The sequence below is a fragment of the Triticum dicoccoides genome, chromosome 4B (assembly GCF_002162155.2).
Source record: "Triticum dicoccoides isolate Atlit2015 ecotype Zavitan chromosome 4B, WEW_v2.0, whole genome shotgun sequence".
Lineage (NCBI taxonomy): Eukaryota > Viridiplantae > Streptophyta > Magnoliopsida > Poales > Poaceae > Triticum > Triticum dicoccoides.
The window spans coordinates 671,785,943-671,803,351 of NC_041387.1; the positions used below are offsets into that span (position 1 = coordinate 671,785,943).

The following is a 17,409-nucleotide window of genomic DNA, read 5'->3' on the forward strand; positions in this document are numbered from 1 at the left end:
TAAAGCACATTGAACTAACAATCTTGTATGGTGCCTAAACTACGATGATTCAGAAATATCAGATGACATAGCATGTAGATATTGATATAGGAGAAGTAGATTAATAAGCCAAAAGTGATGGACAAACCTCAAGCTAGGAATTCTCGAGGGTTGCAGTACATGGAATGCATTTGCAAATGCAGCCAAAACCTGATATATACCAAAAAGAAGTTACATTCCTCCTGGTGCAATAAATAGTTCCTGGTACAATAAGAGTTTATACATCGTTAAAAACATGTGTACCTGGAAATTAGCTCCATCATGATGGAGTTCAGAATTACTAAGGTCATTCAGCCAATTGATAAATAGCCGAAAGTATGGTCGGGGGTTAAATGAAGCTTTCTTCTCTTCAGCATCTTTCTGAATGACCCTAATTGTCACTGACAATATCTGGACACATTGAAAACAATTTAACTTCAGTACTCAAGTAATTTGCATGAAAGATTTTTGAACTTCAACTTCTGAATCCAGAATCTGAATCTACATTCTTTAACTAGTATAGGGGCAAAAGGTTATCACTGGTTTCTAGATACAGACCTTGGGAAGAAGGCTGCCTTTATTTGGTCCTATTTCCACTGAACAATTCTGAAGACAAATAATAGAGAGGAATTAGTATCCAGGATAATAGAGATTAGCGAGCATAATCTTCTGTGCATGCCATAAAAAAATTGTGAGTTCAACAATCTTTTTGACAAACATAACTTTCCACGTTTGAAGTTATCCCTTGTGGCTAGCTATAAGTAAACTTTTTAACACAACAGGAAGTGTGGATAAATTTGCTATAAATAATCCATACTTGAAAAACAACATCCGACAGTATCCAGGGCAAGCAACAATTCAACTGTACTGAAGAAACAGAATGCTACATAACTCGCAGAATACATACATAAAATAAATCATTATGAACAACTCGAGTCTCTTTCTTGAGGTATATGCATCAAGTTATAAGACATGTCACTGGAAAAAAAAAACAAGGGAAGAGTACATGATAGGCAAATAAATCGATCGCTGCATTTTGGTCCTCTAAAGCCTCTTTATTTTCTGTTTAATTAGCAGAGACATTATTCACGTGCCAGTTCTTGCTCACAAACATAACAAGTTGACAGCTACAAAAAGAATGGACCTTTAAAATTTTCATATTCATCCTATAACAATCCTAAACCATACACAGCAGACTCCAAAGTAATATGGAGCATGTGTACAAAATAATTATTTTATAGATACCTTTATCACCACAGACACAAGCTTCGAATATGAATCAATGGGGAAATATGATATATGTGATGACTGCTGAGACAATCCACCAGGAGCATTAATTTGCTCAGAGACTAGAGAGTGTGCAACAGCAAGTTCCTGATTGATTAAAAAATTAGCATGAAAGTAACAAAAAAAGGAACACACACACACACACAGTATAATCTATGAGTAAAATAATCACCGTGAGAATTCGGAAGAAACGCTCCGTGAATTCGTCTCCCTTCAGCAGGCCAATATGTTGCAACTGCATAACAAAACGACTATAGGCCGCATCACTAGCATTTGGATGATCACATATTTGGCACCACTCAGAAAATAGGTGTGCAACCTGTGAATCAACCAACATAATGCATCAAACCTCCTAGCATATACAATTCATTCTGATGTGTAAACATGGACCTTATACTGATATTTTTCTACACCGTAAGAATAAATTATGGCAACAAAACCAGATGACCGATTTAAACCAAATTTGTACTATGGTTAGGCACTACTTAAGTCAATTTAAAGGCCAAATTATCCAATGTAGAAATAAGGGGGTATCAGAAACACAAAATAAGCATCTAAAGCATACATATAGCAAAGAAAAATCTTACTGTTGTATCCTCAAGATTCACGTGAATCAGAACAAAGTTCTAGTAAATATTGCAGAATTCATAGTTTATGCTACTGAACGAGTTCCAAAAGATACCTGGTCTTGAAAACCAACAGAATCAGCTACAGTGGCATCACTAACACTGTTTTCCTCTTTGTTTGCCCGGTTAGGTAAAACCTACAAATTTGCAAGACATGTAGACACAATCGAGTCACCAACTGCGTTTAGCTACGAGACACATTGTGAACAAACGATACTTGATAGTTGAGATCATTTTTAAATGTGGCCTAACCTTTTTATCCTTCCCAAAAGCAAAACCAGGAGCATTGTTGGCATTATTCCTTGCAATCTCATTCACCTGTTGCATCAACTCAGGTGAACCTGGCCTCCTTGAAATCTGAAAACCAAATGTGGGTGAGCCAGATTTTGACATATACTGAATCTGATCTCCATTTCGACTAAAAAAAAGGGCAGCCCAGTGCATGTAGCTCCCGCTTGCGCAGGGTCCGGGGAAGGGTCCGACCATTTTGAGTAACTATTCAATATTTAGCTCTTGTCCACCATTTGTAATTTGTTTGGCAAAAAGAAATATTTTTTGGATAGAAATATTCAATCAGAAAATACAAAAATTGTCCTTGGTAGCCACAGAGCCTGCTCCTGGGGGCAAGACCAACGGGGCAACAACTGAATATATAGAGCAGCTTAGAAAATCAGTGCACCTTTGATAGCACATCAACAACATCCTGGAGTTCTGAGATACTAGCAGAGTCCTGAGTAATCAATGTCTGGAGAAGTGACATGGCAAATTCTGTTGCAATCTCTGAGGAGACAAGAAACATTTGGCAACCCAATTAATAGACGAAAATTACAAGAGGCACAGGTCAGGTATTTGTGAGGACTATGAAACAGAGGAAGTACTATATACTACAAAACAAAACAACTCAACGTACTGTTTCTTCCACCGTCAATTAGCTTTGCTAAATGAACATTGTACTCCCTGACATCCAGCAAATCAGAACGAATAAGGGCAAAAATGATTTCACTATTAAACTTCTTCTCATCGTCCGAATAGATTACCTGCACACAAAAAATTGACAAGACAATTAATAAACTTGTGTGTGAAGTCCCCAACCTGACAACTGTGGAACAAATCCAAATTGAACAAATCATAGAAAACCAAGAGCCCAGTTGATAAACTCCGTTCCAAAGAATTAAATATCAATGAGGTGATCTCTCTCGCACAAGGGTTCAAATATGCGGCATAAACCTCTGCCAAGTGCTAATTCCAAAACAGAACTAACGGTTGTAATTTGTATCGTTAGTACGTTGTTTATTAACTGAATATTGTTGGCAGCCCGCTCACTCTTATGCACATCTGCATGACACTAAATTATCTCACAGGACACAAAAAGGTTGATTCACACTCATGAAAGGGAAGTCGTAACATACCAGACATATTGCACACAAATGCAACTATATAAATAGAAGCATAACAAATTTAAACATGTCATTCAGATGAAATTAAGGCTCAATGAAGGATATAAAACGAGTGACATATGCCTTTGGATCAACAACAACAAACTACATCGACGTAGCACAACAAGATGAATTATGGAAAATCAGGAAAGCGGAAAAAAGGCAACTAAAACAAAGGGTATATGCCATAAAGAGACATACCCAATTTGTTAGCTCCTTGACAACAAGCTTGCATACATCTCTTATCGCAACTAAGGTTGCTAGAAACCACATGACAGAACCGCTATTTGATGTGTTGTCATACAAACTTCTTAAAACCTGAGACCAAAGACACCAAGAAAAATATGTTAGAAGAACAATTAACAGAGTATTATAAATAATTGCCTTAACAAAATGACCATGATTACCTTTTGTGCAACAGCTAATGCAGCCTCATCCCGGTTAACACATTTGAGCAAGATATCAGGAACTTCCGCTATAACAGACTGAACAAGAGAATACAATGAAGAAGACAGGTTAGTAACAATCAGATAAAGTATATGAGTTTTAATATACTCCCTCCGTTCCTAAATATAAGTCTTTGTAGAGATTTCACTATGGACCACATACGGATGTATGTAGATGCATTTTAGAGTGTAGATTCTTCATTTTGCTCTGTATGTAGTCCATAGTGAAATCTCTACAAAGACTTATATTTAGGAACGGAGGGAGTACTAAACAATGAAACCATGCACGGTGTGATTAACTTCACAAAATGTTATAGCGATAGATCGATGAGCTGTTTAGTTCACAGCAAATATTGCCTAAAAACACAGTGGTGCACAACAATTGTTAGTTCCTACACTACTTAATTGCTACACGGGATGATGACATATTGTTTCTCTTGCCACAGTATTCACACCTATTGTTTTGGTTCACAACACCTACAGGAGCAGTGGCACAGGCCACACTTTGCCTAAAGCGGAAGCACTAAATTCCTACAGAGTAGAAGTAATGAGGGTTAACCTGGATTTCCACATCTTTACCATCCTTGGCAATCAAGACTTCCAGCTGGAGGGCAACAACAAATCAGTTAAGCAAAACAGAGATATGTGATTATGTAGAAATTTAAAAACTACTGGAGTTTCCTAAATATACATGGAACTGGCATTTTTAATCAGAAAGTACAGAAGGTCGGGATTTATAGTAAGTTCATATTATTTACACTAGTTACACTAGATAGATAAACAAAAGAAACAACATGAATGCAGATCGCTCTGCACCATCACAAAGACATACCAACAATGTGCTACTGACATGTGGGCCCACTTGACAACCCCACATGTACGTGATTGCATCTTCGAAATGGAACTAACCTAAATATTTCTATCTACTGTTAAATAAATGGGTGTTGGAGGTGGCTCATCAATGCCCCCCCTCAACCTTGTAAAAAAAATCTTAACAAGAAATAACAGTGACTAACCTAAAACACAGGGGACCTCCTCCAGACCCAACAAACCAACTACTAAAGAGTCTCCAACAAAAATGAAGCATGGTACAGGTGACAAAGAAGCACAACTAGGTGTGGTGTGGGCAGTCTGTAGGCAAAGCATAAAGTGGAGGCATATACATGCCTAGGCAGAACCAGACTAGTGAGCCAGTTTATATACTTGTATCCAACCAAAGAACAGGGCTGCTTTGGTTAGAAACTAAGATAAATTATCAGATGCATTCAACAAAAACTCCACATGACAATAATATAATTAATACAACATATGATAACAAGTCCTAAAAGACAATAAGAGTTACTGACTCACATAGCTAATACATTTTAAACATATAAAGGTCGCTCTTTGGCAGCATTAAGAGACACTAGTTCCTTGTATAAGGTGTTTTCTGTTATTACCCAGACCTGTCTGTGTTATATGTTGGCCTTTGGATCATAGAACATAAATTTAGGTATTCATTCTGATAGGAAGCAGCCATTAAATCATAAAAAAATTGAATGATAGTTCATGTGTTGCTGATTATCAGTTCACATATATCTCTCCAAATTTCATTACCTTTTGTGAAACCTGTTCGTATCTCTCCATAGCATCACCAGTGCTCAAAGTATCAGGTAAACCAGATCCTAGATTGTCAGAAACTGTAGCTGGAGGTGGCGTCATAACATTTAAATCCTGGTACATGATTGAAACAGGTTTCAGAAGTCTGTCATATATCATGTATACATGAAGTGAAGAAGAAATGTTATGTTGGTCCTGACCATTATTCCTCCCGCAGGAAGTTCATTAGACATCAAGGGTGGAGATGTGGATGCATCGCCAATGGTTCCACCAAGCCAGCCAGAAGAGTCGCCGGTCCCAACTTGAGCAGGAGAATCACTACGAGGCACAAGATGTTCATCAATCTAGGGATAGCAGCTCGAGCAAACCACATTCCAAAACTAAGGTACCAAAGTATGTGTACCTAGAAAGTTGTGCAGCGCCAGGAATTAATTCCTCATACACCAGCTCTGTAGGCTGAGTTAATGTAAGTGGAGCTGTTTGAGCAGACAAGAAAGCACTGGAAGCTTGTGCTAAACTTGGGCTGTAAGCTCGAGGTACACCAAAATTGCTCGATACAGCAGCTGTACCAGAAGAGCCAGAACCTGCAGCACCAACACTTTGGCCATGGCTCTGCCATACATGAACAAACTCCTGAAATCAACAACACGAGATGCAGCTAGTCACATGTACGGTACAGAAACATCACGTGTTAATTCCAATTGACAATTTCAAGTCCTGGTGCTACACCTCATACACTCGTTGTTGGGCGGGAGACTCTGCCTTAGTATGGAATACTTCAGGTACAGGGGCAAATGGACCTTGAGCATAAGTAAAAGAGTCATAATATGCAGGACCAGCTGCCTCTCTTTTCTTCCTTTGTTGTGAAAAGGATTGAGTTATTTCACCCTCAATCGAATCAACAGCCTGCAAAATGGCATACATGTCATTTGGCAGTGAACTTCACCAACTTCACCATTGTAGCTCATTGTTGGCAAAATGGTAATGAGGATATGCTCAGGGTGATCAGAAAAGGAGAAGAGGCAGTTCCACAGTATGAAAGCAAATCATTGGTAGCTGTTGGAACTCAAATTGCTGAACTAGACTACAGAAGATCACATAATGAATGGAAACTCAAGAAAATGTGTTTAGACTTTCAAGAAACAGCAAATAAAAAAAGTATATGTTACTGTCTTGCTGCGTAGGACAAGGGCACGATAGCATGTCAAAGAGCTACCTTGCGCGCCGCTACAGACTCGATACTTGCGCAGCCAAGATCCAAATTGTCGTTGATCAGAACAAGTACTATTCGCTCAAGAGTTTCGCTGTTGCTAGCAAGGTTTTGAGTAAGGCTTCGGAGATGAGACAGTAGCGCAACACGAAGCGGTTCCTACACCAGAGGGAAAAGGAAATAATATAATAAGTTGCACAAAAGATTAAAAACAACCACAAGACAACCACAGAAGAACATTAGTGCTTATAGGGCTTAAAAACAAGCAAGAGGTACCTTGCAAGTAACATGGGCTAGACTTCCAGCTAATGTCCCGACCATTAAACGAGCAGAGCGATTTGCGGCACTGTAATCAGATTCCGTTGCATAATCCTTCAAGAAGTAAAATATCAGTAACATAACAACAATTTCACTATGACAAAAAACTTTCAGAAAGAATACAAGGAAACCTTCAGAATAATTTCTTTTGTAGTTTTGCTTGCTATTGAGACACTTCTTTCAATGACAGGGAGTATTATCTCTTTGATAGCCTTATCCAAAGCCACGCCCATGATTCTATGGAATAACAGGCGTTTATCAGCTAATCAGTCAAATCCAAATTGTGTCAGATATTTATGTTTAGAAGCATCAAACATACTTGCTGAACTGCAACTGTGAGCCAAAAGGCAAAAGTTTTGAGCTTATTTTGAAGCGTATCTCATCATGTGGAATCAGCGACAAAAGCTGCAAACAACAGATGAGAAATTGCACAATAACATACAAATATAAAATCTAGTAACCCAGCAAAAGATGGGTGAAAATGATAGCATGGCAAACCTGAGTTAGAGAGAGTGGCGATGGCGATAGTGATACTAATGGTGTTTGTGAAGATGAGACCTGGGTCAAGGTGTGAGAGGGGACTTGCTCAGGCATCATTAGAGCAATTTTATCATCCTCCACCATACTGTTAGGAGGGAGACGAACAGGAGCAGTATACTGCATGCATAAAAAATGTTAAAATATAATAGAACAAGAATGCAACCCCTAACATGATTGAATTGATAACGCATGCCCAAGCCATCTTGACTCACCATAGTTGGAAGGCTCAGGGCACGGGAAGTGCTATTGACCTCAGGCTGCAGGTCTACATGTTTTATTGGAGGGTTGACACCTGATGAGACTTCTGCAGCCACTGGGGTTTGGGATGAAGCAACATCTTTGTTTGAAAAATCTGGGTTACCCTCAACTTCACGTCCTCGATCTTTAAGAAGGGAAGTCGGTTTCACATCTTTCATGTCCACACTGAGGTTCTTAAACAGGACCTAAAATCCCACATAATAAGAGTTATAGAGTGTAACAATAGAACAAAAGATAGTCAACAGGACAGTCTAACCAAAAAAGTTGACAACCTCAATGTCAAATTTTAGATTCATCTTCAGGTTTGGTAGATTATAGATCTCAGAAAGTAGACTAAGAATTCCCATTGTCCACGGATTTGGAGGACGATATGCTATACTTGAATTGCAAGGTTCGAGAATCTGCAGAGCAAGCACTGGTCAGATATCAGGCAGCATGTTTTATACAAATGAGAATGCTGCAAATACACACCTTTGAAGTGAATGGAATTACAGCAATCATAAGTCCTCTCTCATAAGCCTGAAATAATAATTTCAAAATATTGTCAAGCAGAATTGCTTAATATCACTTGGCAGAATCACCCCACTAATAGATGCATACAAATATAGGTAAAATGCAAGTTTCAGAAATAAATGAGACTCAAAACAAGTCAGGCATGGCCAAATGGTCTGTTAGAAGGGAGGGAGAATTCAGAAACTGAACTCGGCAAAGAAATATTTGGCAGAAGTATGCAGTCAAAGAAATCTAAAATGCAGAATCTGGTACAAAACAAGTACCTCCACAATAAGCGATTTCGGGTCAATTTCCTTGGCTCTTAATGTCTGGTTTCTTCCAATGGTAAATTTTCCCAACCAACTGCCCAAATTTTTTAGCAAGGAGCGTTCCTCGGAACTAGATTTGATAAGATCTGATCTTAACAAAACCTGCACAGGAAAATCTTAAGGTTCAACAAACTTGTTTTATGGTCAAGGCAGAAAAGGTAGACAAGTTAAAGTGACCGCAACCTTGCAGTTCTCATATGTAGCTTTCAGCATCTCCTTACTCAAGGATCTTGAGTTAAGTTTATCAAAGAATTTCAGGTATAAATCATGAAAATTTGGCTCGATGCTTGCCCTGCAAAGATGGACATGCAATTAGTGCTTCAACTTAGAAAAACTGGTCAAATAAGAGAGGAGATGAATGGGTATGGTACCTTTTCATGACCATGTACTGTGCAAACCAAGGATAATATTGTTCCTGAAGCACTTCATTAAATTCTTTCGCCTTGGCTTCCATATTAGAGGAGGATATATTGTTAATCATAAACAAGATCTTGTCGTGAACTTCAGATGGAGGAGTCTAGATGGAGAGGAGAATCAATTAGCCCAACCACATTGTGTATTCTCCCACCGGAGCACACACCAAGGAAAACAATAGCAATACGCCAATACCAACCTCAATTGGATTATCTCTTTGCTCCGCTGCTGCTACAAGTGTCTCAATATTTAAAGCATTTCCAAATCCCGTAGTGTAGGAATGTTGCCGGGGCAAAACTATAAAGAAGGACCAGAAAATAATTCATGGAGCAGCAGCATAGAGATTATAGAACAAATAAAATCTAATCACCACTGTTCTTGTGAAAATAACAAGTAATCAAGTCACCTGTTGAGGTATTCCGGGGGCGCAGAAAACTAGTGGAATGAGCAGTATTTGACATGCTCGTAGGGTGAGCTAATGAAGAAGGTGGAACAGTAGTCTGCAATTGAATATTTTCACAGTAGGTCAAAGAGAGACAGTTACTGGTGGCTAAGTTGAACAAATAACAGAAAAGGAAGAAAAGAAGATCAGAAACCAGCACTGCATTCAAGCATCTCACTTTAAGAAATATGAACAGGCAAGGTCACAGGAAATCGTCTAGAAAATCTTTAATACCTCCAGATGCCTTAGAAAAGTACCTTTAGATTAAAGGCTGAATCAGCAGATGCCGGAGGAACTGAAGGCTGACTAGGTAAAATGCTTTTATTCTGAGAGGTGCCAATGGAGATCTTGGACCTGTCTCCAAGTACACTTGGTTGCCTTTGCTGCAACGGGTAAGGTGTCCTTCCTAGCTGAGTTGGAGATGTACCCATTAACTGCCATGATGGTTCAGATGCCTAAAGAAATCCAACCATGTCAATGATGAAAAGGGATTAGGTCGCAGCACAACATATCAAAACAGTAGGAAAGTGGCAGGATCTTATTATCCTGAAAATTGCCAAACAATACATTCCTGGTGGCCAATCCACCTTAAGTTCCAATTCAACAGTTGCCCCAGAGATTATTTACCCTCTTTTAAGTTTTTGTGATGAGTTACCTCCATGGCTTCAATAGATGACGATCCAGAAAGAAGCTGCTCCGTAGAAAGCAAGTTGCCAGCGTTGGGCTCATTTTGACTTGATGAAATTCTGGCAAGTGCTCGCTCAATTGCAGAGACCATTTCAGCATGAGTGGCTCGAAGATGTGAAATCTGCAATATGTGATTGCAGTACTGTGGCCACTCTATTACACGATCCATGAACTGTTCCAATGCTGTCGTACCAAACATAAACATCTGCATCCAAATAACACGATCAGGACTACAGATAGCACAGATCAGTGAACATATGCAGACACCAACATGAAACAGATTTGAGCTACCTTTGAATCAACAGACTTGCGTAAGGCATCAAGAACAGCGCGTAGAGCAATCCCAAGTCCAAGGTGGGCCACAAGTTCATGTTTGATAAGGGATCCTGTTTCAAAAGATGGAATTGGATTAGACAACAGCACAATTGAGTGGAGCAGATGATGACTTATACACCTCAGCTGAGCATGTTCCAGGCATAGACTGCTAATGGACCACTATAACCTTAATTCAAATCTTGATGTAGCAGAAATGAACAGTGTGTGGAACACTACTGCTGTGACAAATCGTATGTTACAGGCAACTAAACATGGATCCGTAATGAAATAACGTAGAACATGTGGGCATCTTGCAGTCAGAGAGTTATCATAACCCCCATAAAAACAAAATGCAACCTAAGCTTGTATTGTTTGGGTAGCATCAAATAGCAAAGTAAGATAAGGTCTTGATGGAAGCATGTGTGAATTGTTTTAACCATATCTAACACGGTGAAAGCCTAAAACATGGCAGCCCTTTCAAGCTGTAATTTTCAAGACTGGGTAGTGGATCTGTACTTGTGGAAAAATATTATGTATATTAAGTCCAGCTAAGCCACGAGCAGTTTAAGCAATAAGATAGGGAACCAGAAAACGGTGCTTTAATGAGAAAGGTATCAATTCAATATAATAAATGTCTTATGAAGGTGTAGCAGAGTGAAGATATACTTACCAAATAGCACAGCAGCTAGCTTAAGCTGCTTATCCGGATACTTCGTAAAGAACTTGTATTCCTCAAACAGATTTGAGATCATACAATTAAAAATCGATTGCTCCCTGGAAATCCATAACATTCTTGTAATCCATTTACCAACAATTATCAGTGCAGGAAAAACTATGCTAGACGAGGTTGGAGAATAAACAGAGCATACTAGTTAGTGGCTTGTGTTTATTATCTCATACAACTAGGCAAACAAACTTTGGAGGCAATACATGCAGTCAGTGATTCAATCAGAAAACTTCTCAAAACAAACAATGTTGCACGGGCAGTCTATCCAAACTGAACTAAACGAGTTAAAATAACAATAATTTCTAGAAAGCCAGATAACTAAAAGACAGGATGGTTCAATTAAATCATGTCCTACACTGTAAAAGAAAACAATAATATTGTATTTCCATGCTTGGGTCAGCTATAATCATGAATATCCAACACTTCAGCTTATTACCATCAGTTGCTTATAAGTTCCTTTGCATACAGTTTTTTGCAGTGTTTCTATGTGACTATATAAACCACAAGTTGAGTTAAACAGGCAATAACAGGTCATTTTCAAAATGATCTCAGAAATGCACCTCTTATCTGGAGATTCTTTGAAGCGAGTGAGCATTTGTATCATCACATCAATGTTTATCTGTCCAGAAAACATCTGGTGAAAGTACGCATTTGCTTCTACTTCAACATCATCTGAACCTCCCTCCGAGGTAGGGATGTCCCTTGCTACAGGACCCTGATTTCTCGATTCATACAGAGCACACAAGTCCCTTAGTTCATCCGCGAGTTGGTTGGATAAGAGCTGTCCCAAGTGAGACTGGAGAACCTGCAAATGCGCATGACAATATTTACAACTCGCAGAAAGAGCTAATAACAAATTGCAGAAGCACAATAACCAAGAATTGGTCGAACCTTTATAAAGGGAGGACAGGCTTCCCAGTACATGTCCACCACACTAGCCTGAGGTTGTTCCGTGGTACCCTCTACCGCATAAGATGCGGCGTTCATAGCTTCTTTAAGGAAATTAACGCATTCCTGGGAGTCAGAGCTCAGAAGTGTAAATAGGGGAAACTAAAACTTTTAGATGGCAATGAAAAGACTACGTTCATTGTTTTTTACTTGTCGCTTTGGACATCAACAGTCCCAATATACTCAAGTTGAAAGAAAACAGTCTCAATATACACATTTGACCACAACTCTTTGAATCACACTTTAACAAATACATATAAAGTATAAACGCTGTCTAATCACATCTGAACACAACACTTTGAATCACAGTTTGTAAAGTATGAATACTGTACTGATTCAAAAGAAATTTTTATGAGAAACCTAATAATAGCAGTTGCAAATGAAAAATCAAGAAATTGTACATAGCCATCAAAGTTCAATACTGCACGCGTACTAGAACGAGATCTAATAAAAAAGGGGGCAAGTATTGAAGAATACAATAGCAGATTTAAAACTCCCCAACAAGTATGGAAAATGACTAAACATGCATCATCAAGAGATAGTAATTTAGGGCATATAATCATGCATATTACCTCAACAAAACTGTCCTTGTATACAGTTAACTTCTCAGTGAGCCATTTCTCTAGATGGCTATGATCTTTCCTACAAGCAGCAGCCACCAATCTAATGCTAAATGCAAATGGAGTGGACTCTAGGACAGCAGAAAGGATCTGTTTCAAATGGAAATAAAATTTGAATGAATGACGCAAACAAAATATTGAGATAACATTACAACATTACAGTTTCAAATGGTGCCAAACTGCCAATAACCAAATATTCTATATCAGAAGTTTATGGTGTGATCATCGTGCAAGGTACGCCAGCAACATTAATGGTTTCTTTCTTCAGAAAAAGCTTACTATTTGTTGTAGTTGTAAAGAGCCCAATATTACCCCTAACTTCCAGAAATAAAATTAACACTAAAGAAGTTGCAACAATAACTTGGACAACTGTCAATGTTACTGTGTCTATACAAACCTTCAGGTCGTGACACACATCCACAATTCTCAGGAGACAGCTTGGATCAGAATGAGCATCAACAAATCCTCGAAGGGTGAGGCATGGGTTAATATGCCATAGATAATTCACCACATTTCTCTTTGTGGTGTCCTTCAGAATAGCAGGAAATGCACAGGACAGCACTTCAAATTGGAGGAGATTATAGGCAGTCTGCATAGCAGAGCATGTGGGAATTAACAATAGTAAAATGATTAAACTGAATGTAGCTTATTAAGCAGGACTAGAAGAAAGTCATACGTTGATGTGTCCAAGACCAACAAGTAGGAGTTCAGGGCAATGTCCCAAAGGATACTCGAGCATGGATCGCACCGACACAGTGTGTCCAACTTCAGCAAGCTGGCATAAAACCTCTAGAAGGTCAAGGCAAAACCAAGCATGATTACCTGGACCAAGACTTGCAAAGTCCGGAAGTGCCTATAAGAAATTACAACTGTTAGATGTATGAATTATACGCGATCTTGTCATGAGTAAAGCCACATGTTACGAAAATAGTACCAGCAGCCTTGAACTATGTGCAAATGTAAAAATAGTAGCAGGGGTAGAAATTGCATGCTTTAAAAATGATATCTGGCCTTCTGTATTTGTCCACATTGACCCACAAACAGCATGAAGCGGAAAGGGATCCTGTATTATTCAAGAAATTTGTCAGCTGAGCATGTGTGTCTGTTGAAATGCCTGAAAATTAGCACATATAACCTTGCAAGCGCGGCCATATATATTCATCAGTAAACAGAAAGCTGCTTCATCAGGAATACTGAAACCCTCATGATCAAGGCTTTCCATAACATGCACCCAATTAGTACTTGGGGCCTACATGGGAAAGAACAACCAAGTTAGAATGTAAAAGCGTGAGGCAAAGGAAAAGAATACAGCATGACGATGAGTAAGGCCTCACCAATTCGTTGATTGAATCCACAAGAACATCTGTGTTCCATGTAGTCAATTGAGGTGACTCACTCAAGTGGGTATTTCGAATAGCAGATACAAAGGTTGCATAAGTGTTATGGACCTCTGCGACACTATTTTGAGTGCCAATAACTGCCCCAAGTAACTTAGATATTGCCACATCATCAAGAGGCTGAAAAGTGGAAAGTATTTCCTTACACTGTGTGCTGTCAACAGTGCATCCATAACCCAACTCGGTTACGATGTCCGCCATACTTATTTCTTTCCCAATTTCAGAAAGAAGTGACTCAAAGTCATCATTCGTGCTATCTAAGTACATCTCCAAATGTCTGCATGACACAGAAAATAAGGGGGTAATATGTAAGTAATCAAATGGACATGAGTTGAACCGGAACGTATAGGTTTTGGCTAGTGAAAGATTAAGCACCTTGAATGATTTATTGACTGAACATCATACTGCTCTTTGGGGATGGGAGCAAAAAAAGGACTCTGTCCAACTTCTAGAAGAGAAGCAATGTTACTAAAAGTATCCATATGCTTTGTCAAGCCATCGGTCTGGTGAAGGTAGACAACGATTTCATGAATTTGATTATTTGATACCAATTGATTAGGATTCAAGGACAACTCCTCAATTTGGGCAATTGCAAATTGTTGCCCTGGAACAATGAAAATAAAGTAGATGTCAACGAACAACTGAAAATAGAAGAAGCAACCCTGACACACTCAACACAGAGTTCAACTTCACCACCTACTGTTCACCTTTTAGCTTCATGCCTGAATTATCAGAATCTGACAGCGCAAGACCAATACCGACTTTCTCGGCTGCTGAGAGTTCCAGTGCACTCGACAGAGTCTCCAGGAGGCCATCAGTAGCAGTTTTCATCCGCATCAGTGCCTCACAGAAACAAGTACTAAAGTATGTTTTATCCAGACAATATCTGAAAGTGGCGGACAAAAGATCATGCTTCAACTGCAAGTTTTTGGCCTCCCTGTCATTCAGCAGCACTTCATCCAAACAGACTTGAAGCACCAAAAGACATCCATCGTGACCATAGTCAACTAACTGCAAAGGTGGAAAGATAAATATCAGAAAACCTGCACCGAACTCGGATTTAATTTTGTACTTTGCTCGTACGCGGAAATGGTTGGAGCAATAAATTTCTCTCGTAAACTGCCGGATTGTTCACAAAGGCCGCGAGTTGCTTGTTGCATGCCTATACTACCCGTCTACAAGACTATGCCTTGTCTGCAATTAAGAACGTTCCGCGACTGATGCGGAGACGGAATCCCACATCTCGGCAGCGCCACATGCTGCACTCTCAGCCCAGGTGCTGCATTGGCACATCTCGTTCCCTATCGCCAAATCCTTCTACATATGTCAAATGGACAGATGGGCCGCCCGCAATTTGTATAGCGAGCATTGACATGATGGGTTCAACTAAACTAGCCCGATTAGGAGCGTCCAAGTGTGGGAAATGAATTCCCATTCTATTCTGCTTACTAATTACAGTAGAAACGTATCCTGTCGCCTTGCTGCGCGCTAACGGTAGTGACAAGATGAGAATTCCGCGAAACGGCCTCTCGGAATCAGCAGCAGCACGCCGCGTACAAGGCGGACTCCTGGGCTTGCGTGCTGGCCGATTGCCAGGAATTGTAAGCTCGGGCAAACATGCCCTAGCACAGGTGCTCTGGCTTGCAGGCAGGCCCTACACCTGCATACGGAGATCAATCGCGACTGGACAAATTCCTGGCCCAGGGGACGCTGCGCACGCCACTGATTCGGAATCTAGGTCACCCGACCCGAGAATGTAGCAACGATTCCTACCTAGGGACGCGCCACCGCAGTGGCGAGTAAGATTAGCTGACGCGAAGCGCGGCGGAGCAGATCCGGGCGGGCGAGGGGCGAATCGGGCGCGCTGAACCGGCCGGCGGGCAAGCGGCGGGGGGGAGTGGGTCTAGGGTTTTATATACCTGGCGGAGCTCGCGGCGGACGGACTCGTGGTCGGCGTCGGTGGCGCCCTGCAGCACCAGCCGCACCTCGGCGGCGACGCCGGGGTGGCTCAGCGGGACCATCTCGCCGGCGGGCAGCGCCGCGGCGGGCGGGCGTGGGCGGGGGGCGAGAGCGGGGCTGGGGGTCGGCTGATGGCCTTCGCTGTTGGGTCTCCGAGGGCGAGGCGCAGATGGCGGAGGGGCGGATGGCCCTCGTGTTGTTTATAGCCGGGATCGCACCCGATGGATCGATCGATCCATCGGAGCCGACCGGCGTGTGTCACGCCGGGTTTGCGTCGACCACTCGATCCCTGGCCGTCCGTCGGGGGATCGACGGCTCTGCCGGTCGCTGCTGCACAACCGATTTTGGGCTCCAATGCAGATATGGTGGATAGATAGGCTCGAGGGCATTCTTTGGCTTTGTGTGTGTATTTGTGTGCATTTATTGTGTAGGAAAGAGTTTGGTGTGTTTGTCTTCGGCGAGTACAAACTTCCATACATGTTTGTTGTCGGATCGTGGATTGTCGTATTTAGTTTCCTTTCTATTTGTGAACCCACCCCCCTCCATGCTTCCTATGCCGACAGAGGTACGATGGGTGCTGGGTGGGAGGTCAGAGGTTGGGTAGAAGTTAGGTTACGCTACATGGCGACTCGTGGATAAACGATGTGGCATGGCGGTGAGCTACCTGTCGAGAAATGGTGTGCTGGTCAAGGCTTCGCGGGAGTATCGGCTCATCGGAGAAACGAGCCGACGGATGCGGGGGGGATAGGGGATGTAGATTCCCTCTTTATATATGTCTTTGAAGACAGTATTTATATTTGGTTTGGTTTCCGTATAGATTTCCAGGTTGATGGTATGTCTAAGCCTTGAAAGTGGTTTCCTTGCTCCATGCGACACCCTTGGCATTGATAGGCAATGGCAATGACGGTAAGTAGAAGGCAAGGGCATGTGACACCCTTGGCATTGATAGGCAATGGCAAGGGCTAAGTAAGCCTTGAAAGTGGTTTTCTTGCTCCATGCGACACCCTTGGCATTGATAGGCAATGGCAATGACGGTAAGTAGAAGGCAAGGGCATGTGACACCCTTGGCATTGATAGGCAATGGCAAGGGCTAAGTAGGTGTTAGGTTGGAGCAACGGTTGTAGGATGGCTACGGTCCCCCCTGCCGAAAGACATGGCAGTGAGTAAAATGTCGCGGTGATGGCTCTTTCAAATGAGAAGCGAGCTGACAAATGTGAAGGGTGGTCGTTGGTCCCTTTTTTTGCATTGTATGAGCTCTGATATAAATTGTACATGTTTTTAGGGTTTGTCGGTCGGTGCTCGGTAGCGACTCTTTTTCTATTATTTTCCTTCAAACAAAAA

At 41.0% G+C, this 17,409-nt stretch overlaps 1 protein-coding gene across 2 annotated transcripts in view; it reads right to left on the bottom strand.

Moving 5' to 3' along the window:
* LOC119292241 (CCR4-NOT transcription complex subunit 1-like) overlaps window positions 1-16,166 on the bottom strand; it is a 19,223-nt gene extending 3,057 nt beyond the window's left edge. For both annotated transcript variants that reach the window (XM_037571076.1, XM_037571075.1), the window contains exons 1-44: window positions 16,029-16,166; window positions 14,817-15,120; window positions 14,485-14,713; window positions 14,047-14,386; window positions 13,848-13,961; window positions 13,647-13,775; window positions 13,389-13,565; window positions 13,110-13,301; window positions 12,665-12,802; window positions 12,036-12,158; window positions 11,705-11,949; window positions 11,088-11,191; window positions 10,394-10,488; window positions 10,071-10,307; window positions 9,673-9,870; window positions 9,380-9,473; window positions 9,173-9,270; window positions 8,931-9,076; window positions 8,743-8,851; window positions 8,515-8,661; window positions 8,210-8,257; window positions 8,011-8,139; window positions 7,693-7,923; window positions 7,439-7,597; window positions 7,260-7,345; window positions 7,072-7,177; window positions 6,899-6,994; window positions 6,629-6,781; window positions 6,142-6,318; window positions 5,816-6,045; window positions 5,613-5,730; window positions 5,410-5,526; window positions 4,373-4,417; window positions 3,775-3,852; window positions 3,569-3,685; window positions 2,842-2,968; window positions 2,611-2,711; window positions 2,184-2,288; window positions 1,988-2,068; window positions 1,478-1,624; window positions 1,264-1,392; window positions 577-624; window positions 283-429; window positions 128-189 (exon numbers count right to left, since the gene is read on the bottom strand). In XM_037571076.1, the coding sequence (XP_037426973.1) occupies window positions 128-189; window positions 283-429; window positions 577-624; window positions 1,264-1,392; window positions 1,478-1,624; window positions 1,988-2,068; window positions 2,184-2,288; window positions 2,611-2,711; window positions 2,842-2,968; window positions 3,569-3,685; window positions 3,775-3,852; window positions 4,373-4,417; window positions 5,410-5,526; window positions 5,613-5,730; window positions 5,816-6,045; window positions 6,142-6,318; window positions 6,629-6,781; window positions 6,899-6,994; window positions 7,072-7,177; window positions 7,260-7,345; window positions 7,439-7,597; window positions 7,693-7,923; window positions 8,011-8,139; window positions 8,210-8,257; window positions 8,515-8,661; window positions 8,743-8,851; window positions 8,931-9,076; window positions 9,173-9,270; window positions 9,380-9,473; window positions 9,673-9,870; window positions 10,071-10,307; window positions 10,394-10,488; window positions 11,088-11,191; window positions 11,705-11,949; window positions 12,036-12,158; window positions 12,665-12,802; window positions 13,110-13,301; window positions 13,389-13,565; window positions 13,647-13,775; window positions 13,848-13,961; window positions 14,047-14,386; window positions 14,485-14,713; window positions 14,817-15,120; window positions 16,029-16,130 (6,158 nt within the window). In that variant the 5' untranslated portion in view covers window positions 16,131-16,166. The remainder of the gene's footprint in view (window positions 1-127; window positions 190-282; window positions 430-576; window positions 625-1,263; window positions 1,393-1,477; window positions 1,625-1,987; window positions 2,069-2,183; window positions 2,289-2,610; window positions 2,712-2,841; window positions 2,969-3,568; window positions 3,686-3,774; window positions 3,853-4,372; window positions 4,418-5,409; window positions 5,527-5,612; window positions 5,731-5,815; window positions 6,046-6,141; window positions 6,319-6,628; window positions 6,782-6,898; window positions 6,995-7,071; window positions 7,178-7,259; window positions 7,346-7,438; window positions 7,598-7,692; window positions 7,924-8,010; window positions 8,140-8,209; window positions 8,258-8,514; window positions 8,662-8,742; window positions 8,852-8,930; window positions 9,077-9,172; window positions 9,271-9,379; window positions 9,474-9,672; window positions 9,871-10,070; window positions 10,308-10,393; window positions 10,489-11,087; window positions 11,192-11,704; window positions 11,950-12,035; window positions 12,159-12,664; window positions 12,803-13,109; window positions 13,302-13,388; window positions 13,566-13,646; window positions 13,776-13,847; window positions 13,962-14,046; window positions 14,387-14,484; window positions 14,714-14,816; window positions 15,121-16,028) is intronic.
* Between the last annotated feature and the right edge of the window lie 1,243 nt (window positions 16,167-17,409).